This window comes from Aotus nancymaae, unplaced genomic scaffold (assembly GCF_030222135.1).
Source record: "Aotus nancymaae isolate 86718 unplaced genomic scaffold, 86718_ANA_hifiasm-v0.15.2.pri h1tg000064l_0, whole genome shotgun sequence".
Classification (NCBI taxonomy): Eukaryota; Metazoa; Chordata; class Mammalia; order Primates; family Aotidae; genus Aotus; species Aotus nancymaae.
Genome location: NW_026988478.1, coordinates 2,970,953 through 2,977,399, shown reverse-complemented (window position 1 = coordinate 2,977,399; position 6,447 = coordinate 2,970,953). Strand labels below are relative to the sequence as shown.

The 6,447-nt window shown below is 58.6% G+C and overlaps 1 protein-coding gene across 1 annotated transcript; it reads left to right on the top strand.

Annotated features, from left to right (window-relative positions):
* The first annotated feature begins 1,824 nt into the window (after nucleotides 1–1,824).
* On the top strand, nucleotides 1,825–6,063 carry MEX3B (mex-3 RNA binding family member B). Its single transcript, XM_012450988.2, has 2 exons — nucleotides 1,825–2,414; nucleotides 3,245–6,063. Exons 1-2 carry the CDS (start codon nucleotides 2,138–2,140, stop codon nucleotides 4,693–4,695), a joined length of 1,728 nt encoding a protein of 575 aa, XP_012306411.2. The 5' UTR covers nucleotides 1,825–2,137; the 3' UTR covers nucleotides 4,696–6,063.
* Nucleotides 6,064–6,447: the final 384 nt, after the last annotated feature.

Here is a 6,447-nt window from a genome sequence, read left to right as displayed (position 1 = left end):
AGACAGCTCCAGGTGAGCCAGCATGGAAGGGAGCAGCACCTCGGCGTTCTCAAAAGTAAAGGCGCTTGCGGAACTGTCTATTGATTCCTAAGCGCGCGCCCATCCACTGTCGCATTTAATCTTCCCAACGACCCACGAGGTGGAAAGGGCGGGGACTATTTTCTTCATTTTACGGATGAGAAACCGAGGCCCACAGCGCTGGTTCCCTGCAGCCGGGGTCACGCAGGGCACACCTAGGGGAGCCTCTGCCTTCGAGCCCGGGACCGCCCCGCGGCACCACGAGGCCTCCCGAGTCAGCCCGGGTGCGGCAGCCGCCTGGCCTCATTGTCCTGGGCAGGCGTCCCGCTGCGCGGACGTTGGCCGCCTCTGTGAACCGCGGGCCCGGCCGCTCTCAGAACCGCCCGCCGCGGGACGCAAAGGGCGCGGCGAGCCAGGCCGCTCCCTGAACAAAGAACAGGAGAGCGCGCCGGGCCCGAAGGGGCGTTCGCCCAGGTGAGCCGCGGAGGGGGATGCGCGCGGAGAGGAGCAGCGCGAACCGCCCCGATCCGCCCCTCAAAGCCTCCTTCCCCCTGGGAGATCCGGGAGAGGACGCAGCTCGCCGTCCTCGCCCGCCGGTCCCGTCGCAACCTCTCTCCGCCGCCACCCCCACCCCGAAAAGCGCACAAAGAGCGGCCGGGCAACTAGCGCTCACCTCCCGTCGGGGCGGGGCCGTGGGCGGGGCCGGCGCGCGCTCCCCAGCGCCCGCCTTAAAGGGCCCGCCCGCTCGTCACGCGCACTGCGCATGCCCAGCCGCGGGGCGAGGCGGGGAGGGACTGGGGAACAGCGGGCGCGCACGCCCTCGCCGCCTGCCGGCGCTGTGGCCTGCGTGCCCGCGGTGGCGGCGCGGCGCTCGTGCGCGTGTCAGAGCCCGCAGGGTCTCGGCCCGCGCGCCGGGCGTGTGCTGGACCCTGGTGCCATGCATTCCAGCGGTTGCCGGCGGCCGGGCGGGCCAGGCTAGCGCGACAGCCAGCTTTTGGCTTTCCCATCCGCAGTTTCAGAGCCAGTTGGGCGAAGTGCTGTCCAAGGAGACAGAAATGCGGGCACGGGCGCGCACGCGCGGGTGACAGTGTGGGCGGGCGTGTGCTTTTGTGTCTCGTGCGCTCCCGCGCAGGTGGACAACCCTCGCCGGGAGTCACTCTGCCCGTGCGCCCCAAGACCTGGAGTCCCATTTTCCGTGTCGGAGGGGGCGCAGTACAGACACTTCTCCCAGGCGAAGCCTTGGCTCCAAGGGTGGTTTATTTGGAGCCACTAACGGGACTTTCTAAGGACCGCTCTTTTCGAGCCGGGCCCCAGGCATCAGAGTTGGGCGCGATTTCTTTTCTCAATCAGGCGAGGGAGGAGACTTGGGGACAATGATTGTCCTCGGCTGATAGGTACATACAAGTGTCCCGAGCCTGCCAGTCCCGCATTAGACAACAAAGAGAGGCGTTAGCGGCGGCGGGGGAGGGGCTCGGCCTGGAGGAGGACGGGGCGGGCTGCGGCGAGCGCGGGGGTGGGGGGTGGCGCTCTCTCTCCGCTCGCTCAACCCGCGGCCTCCGCCCGCCCCCGGCCTGGCGCGCGCCAATCGCCTCCCCCAGCGATAGTGTCAGTAGCATTGTAGTGTCAGCTCCCGCCGGTGACGTTGCGCCTCCCTCGTCCCCCTCCGGAGCCGTCTGGCTGCAGTGGCTCAGTCAAGAGGCGGGGAGGAGAGGAGGAAAAAGCGCTGAGTGAGGGCGGGCGGGCGGGCGGGAGTGGAGGAGCCGGGGAGGGGCTCCTTAAAGAAACGCTGCTGTCGCTCGCCTGCTCGCTTTTCGCTCGGCATTGTGGCCAGCCAGCCGGGCACTCGGGGGGCACGCGCGGCCACCGCTCGAGCTCTGCCCCCACCCCACCCGCCAGCAGATCTGGGGTGGGGACCCAGGCGGGGGCTCCTGCAGCCACTGCTGGGTGCGGACCGCACGGAGCGACCTAGTCCTCCCGGCACCGAGGAAGAAGCAACGGAGCCCTCTGCAGCCGGCTGGCCTCCCCGCCCCTGACCACCCGCTTCCCGGCTGCCTTTGTGGCCGCAGCTTCTCGCCGCCGAGCCGAGGGCCGGCGGGGGCGCGGCGCGCACGGCCGAGCGATGCCCAGCTCGCTGTTTGCAGACCTGGAGCGCAACGGCAGCGGCGGCGGAGGGGGAGGAGGCGGCGGGGGAGGCGGCGGCGGCGGCGGAGGGGGAGAGACCCTGGATGACCAAAGAGCCCTGCAGCTCGCGCTCGACCAGCTCTCCCTGCTGGGGCTGGACAGTGACGAGGGCGCCTCTCTGTACGACAGCGAGCCGCGCAAGAAGAGCGTGAACATGACTGAGTGCGTGCCGGTGCCCAGTTCTGAGCATGTCGCCGAGATCGTGGGGCGGCAAGGTGAGTCGAGCGGGGATGGGGAGGTGGGGGTTGGTGTAGGGTCTCAGGCCACTACCTCACGGGGAGGGCGTGTACAGTGTCGGGATCCGCGGCGTGGGGTGCCTTGGGGAGAGAGGAAGAGCCGCGCGATGGGCCGGCGCCCCAGACAAAGAAAGTGCAAGCAGGCTGCCTCTGGGAGCTGTGCCGCTGCCCCGGCGGAATGCACTTTATTCTGCTAAAATCACTGCCTTTTCCCCTAACGCCCCCCACCCAGCCCACCTCCGAAAAGACAATTTAAATGTAAGATGCTTGGGGGAGGGGGGCTTTGATCAGTCCTTTGGGAGGAGGGAGGAGGAGGAGTGAGCATCGGATGGGAGGAGGATTCTGGATTTCTGCAAAGCGGAATGGAGCCCAGAGGAGGAACAATGGGTCCCGGGACTCACACCCCACCCCCTACCCCCAGTCCACCAGCGCTGAGGCTTCGCGGCTGCAGCTGCCATCCCCGAGCCTCTTCCCCCGGTCTTCTGGGCTGATGGTGATCCCAGCAGCATCTCCCCAGATGACTTTTCTGGGATTCTCGGGTTTGGTTCGGGACGACTGCAGTCGCGGGGGGGGGGGGGGGGGGCCAGGCAGCCAATGGGCTGTTCCTCGAGCGCCTCGCGGGTGGGTTCCGCTGCCCAGCCCGTGGCGCGGCCCGAGGTCAGTGAGGGAGACGCCCCCTTTCCGCCCATCTCTTGTCCTGCGGTCTCGCTGTCCTGGACGCGGGCTGTCCCCGCTCTCCGCGGTTACCCCAGGATAATGGGCGTGTCTGTCTCTCTTTCCCACTCCCTCCTCCGCACCCTGGCTCCTAGGTTGTAAAATCAAAGCGCTGCGGGCGAAGACCAATACTTACATCAAGACCCCAGTTCGCGGGGAGGAGCCTGTCTTTGTTGTGACGGGCAGGAAGGAGGATGTGGCCATGGCTCGCAGGGAGATCATCTCCGCTGCCGAGCACTTCTCCATGATCCGCGCCTCGCGGAATAAGAACACGGCACTCAACGGCGCGGTGCCCGGGCCGCCCAACCTGCCCGGGCAGACCACCATCCAAGTGCGGGTGCCCTACCGCGTGGTGGGGCTCGTGGTGGGGCCCAAGGGCGCCACGATCAAGCGCATCCAGCAGCAGACGCACACGTACATCGTGACGCCCAGCCGGGACAAGGAGCCGGTGTTCGAAGTGACCGGCATGCCGGAGAACGTGGACCGCGCTCGAGAGGAGATTGAGGCGCACATTGCTCTGCGTACCGGCGGCATCATTGAGCTCACAGACGAGAACGACTTCCACGCGAACGGCACCGATGTGGGCTTCGATCTGCATCATGGGTCCGGCGGGTCCGGCCCAGGCAGCCTCTGGAGCAAGCCCACCCCCAGCATCACGCCCACCCCTGGGCGGAAGCCCTTCTCCAGCTACCGCAACGACAGCTCCAGCTCGCTTGGCAGCGCTTCTACAGACTCCTACTTCGGCGGCGGGACCAGCGGCAGCACAGCCGCCACCCCGCGCCTGGCGGACTACAGCCCCCCCAGCCCCGCCCTGAGCTTTGCGCACAACGGAAACAACAACAACAACGGCAATGGGTACACCTACGCGGCGGGGGAGGCCTCAGTGCCGTCCCCCGACGGCTGCCCCGAGCTGCAGCCCACTTTTGACCCGGCTCCCGCTCCCCCACCTGGGGCACCACTTCTCTGGGCCCAGTTTGAGCGGTCCCCGGGAGGCGGACCTGCAGCTCCCGTATCTTCTTCCTGCTCTTCCTCTGCATCTTCGTCAGCTTCGTCCTCCTCCGTGGTCTTTCCCGGGGCTGGAGCCAGTGCGCCCTCCAACGCCAACCTGGGGCTGTTGGTGCACCGCCGGCTGCACCCTGGCACCAGCTGCCCGCGCCTGTCCCCGCCCTTGCACATGGCCCCGGGGGCGGGAGAGCACCACCTGGCTCGCCGGGTGCGCAGCGACCCAGGCGGAGGAGGCCTGGCCTACGCAGCCTATGCCAACGGGCTGGGGGCGCAGCTGCCTGGCTTGCAGCCGTCAGACACGTCGGGCTCCTCGTCTTCGTCCAGCTCCTCCTCCAGCTCTTCATCCTCTTCCTCTGGGCTTCGGCGTAAAGGCAGCCGCGACTGCTCCGTGTGCTTCGAGAGCGAAGTGATCGCCGCGCTGGTGCCCTGTGGCCACAACCTCTTCTGCATGGAGTGCGCCAACCGCATCTGTGAGAAGAGCGAGCCCGAGTGCCCGGTCTGCCACACCGCGGTCACTCAGGCCATCCGCATCTTTTCTTGAAGGCGGCAGGCGCTAGTGCGCACCGTGCTGGGGGAAGGGGGAATCCCTCCCCATCCTCGTTCCCCAGCGCTCGCCTGCCTCCCTGGTGCCCCACCTTCTCCCCCGCCCCACCAACACTCTGAGATCCGAGAGGAGCTTGGAAAGCTGTAGTATCCGCTCATTTTTTAAAATTTAATTTTTGAACAAAGGAACTTGCCAGGATATCTGCATCAAGAGTACTGTAGCCTGGGAAACCTCTGAACACCTGAAATGCATGCTTTATAAATAATAGGAACGGCGACATTCTAGTAATGATAGTTTTTACACTGTACTTAATAGGAAGCTTCCAAAAGAAAACCCCACAAGTTTTCCATTTTCTTAAAGTAGGAAAAAATGGACAGTAATTATGATGATGAAGATGATAGTAGTGCTATGGGATGTGTGGACTGTTAGTGTATTCCCCTTTGTGGGTGGATTCCTATGATACCTATTATAGAACACAGTGGATCCTTTTTGAATGTTCGTGGAAGGGCCAGGAGTTCCTGTGAAACCAGGATACTGCAGCTTTATTAAAGTTAAAAAAGAAACTGTAACATATCTCTTATATATTAAAAACGTTTAAAAGTTTTAAAGAGAAATTGCATTAATACAGATTGAAGTATTTTATTCTTTTTTGACTTGAAAAATTATATTTCATATTGCAAAGATGTTTACAAGTATTTTAATTTAAGTTCAGTGAACTTTTTTGTAGCTGGGTTAAATCTTTTTATTTTAGTATGGCCTTATGGCAAAGAACACTGTATTATTTTAATAATCACACAATTGTGACGGAATTACAAACCATAAAATGTGTAATGTTTTGAACAGTATTCTGTTGGGATGGAGATTTTATAGGTTCAGACAAATCTTTAGATCTGCTTCACCCAGCATATTTTCTATTCAGTGATATAAAGCATATTTTATTCTATATTATTACAGAAGCGGAAATGTATAAACATGTCAAAAAGAACTGTTGATGCTTTCTAACATTTGTATAAATAGAATTCAGTGCAAGTTACAAAAATTCTGTTGCACCACTCTAGTTTTAGTATTTCTATTTTAATACATTTGTTTACCACTTGTTTATGTATATGTAGGTGACGTTACTTGAGCTTAAATGTACTTTACTGAGCAAAGTTTAAAAAACAAAGTATATTTTATTTTATGATAAAGGGCCTTTAACCTCATGGTCAAATACTAATATTATATTTGCTGAGACAAGATTTGAAATTGTATCAAGAGTTTTATTTTTCTGACATTTAAAGTTCTACATAATAAAGGTAAAACTTAAGTAATGGTGCTACTTCATTTTTTAAGTATTTCTATATAAATAAAATATTGAAGAAAATCTATCTTGTGTGGTGACTTTTTTTTTTTAAGCCTCTTGGAATCTAACTGTAAGGGATCACTTTTAATTGATGAGTTGAAGTATGGAATTCCCAGGCACGTTATTTATGCTATGAATAGAAGGGATTTTCAAAACAGACCAGGGTTGCGTTTGGGTGGATGGGTGGTCGTGGGTAGCAGTATTTTTTCAAAAAATTTCAGGTATTTACTGTATCAGGGCCTCCTTCAGACATATAAGGCACAGTGCCTAAGGCCCATGATACTTTTAGGGGTTCAGGAAAGTGTTTAATTTCATTTAAAATTAGAAAAAAAAGGAATAAAAGTATTCAAAAACTTAATTTTCAATTCCCCAAAACATTTCATTTTGTCTAAAATAAGAAAACAAAA

What these genes read in the sequence shown, in the direction of transcription:
- MEX3B (XM_012450988.2), top strand. Translation starts at nt 2,138, where the DNA reads ATGCCCAGCTCGCTGTTTGCAGACCTGGAGCGCAACGGCAGCGGCGGC. An exon ending in CGAGATCGTGGGGCGGCAAG is followed by an intron (nt 2,415 to 3,244) that starts GTGAGTCGAGCG and finishes CCTGGCTCCTAG; the next exon opens with GTTGTAAAATCAAAGCGCTG.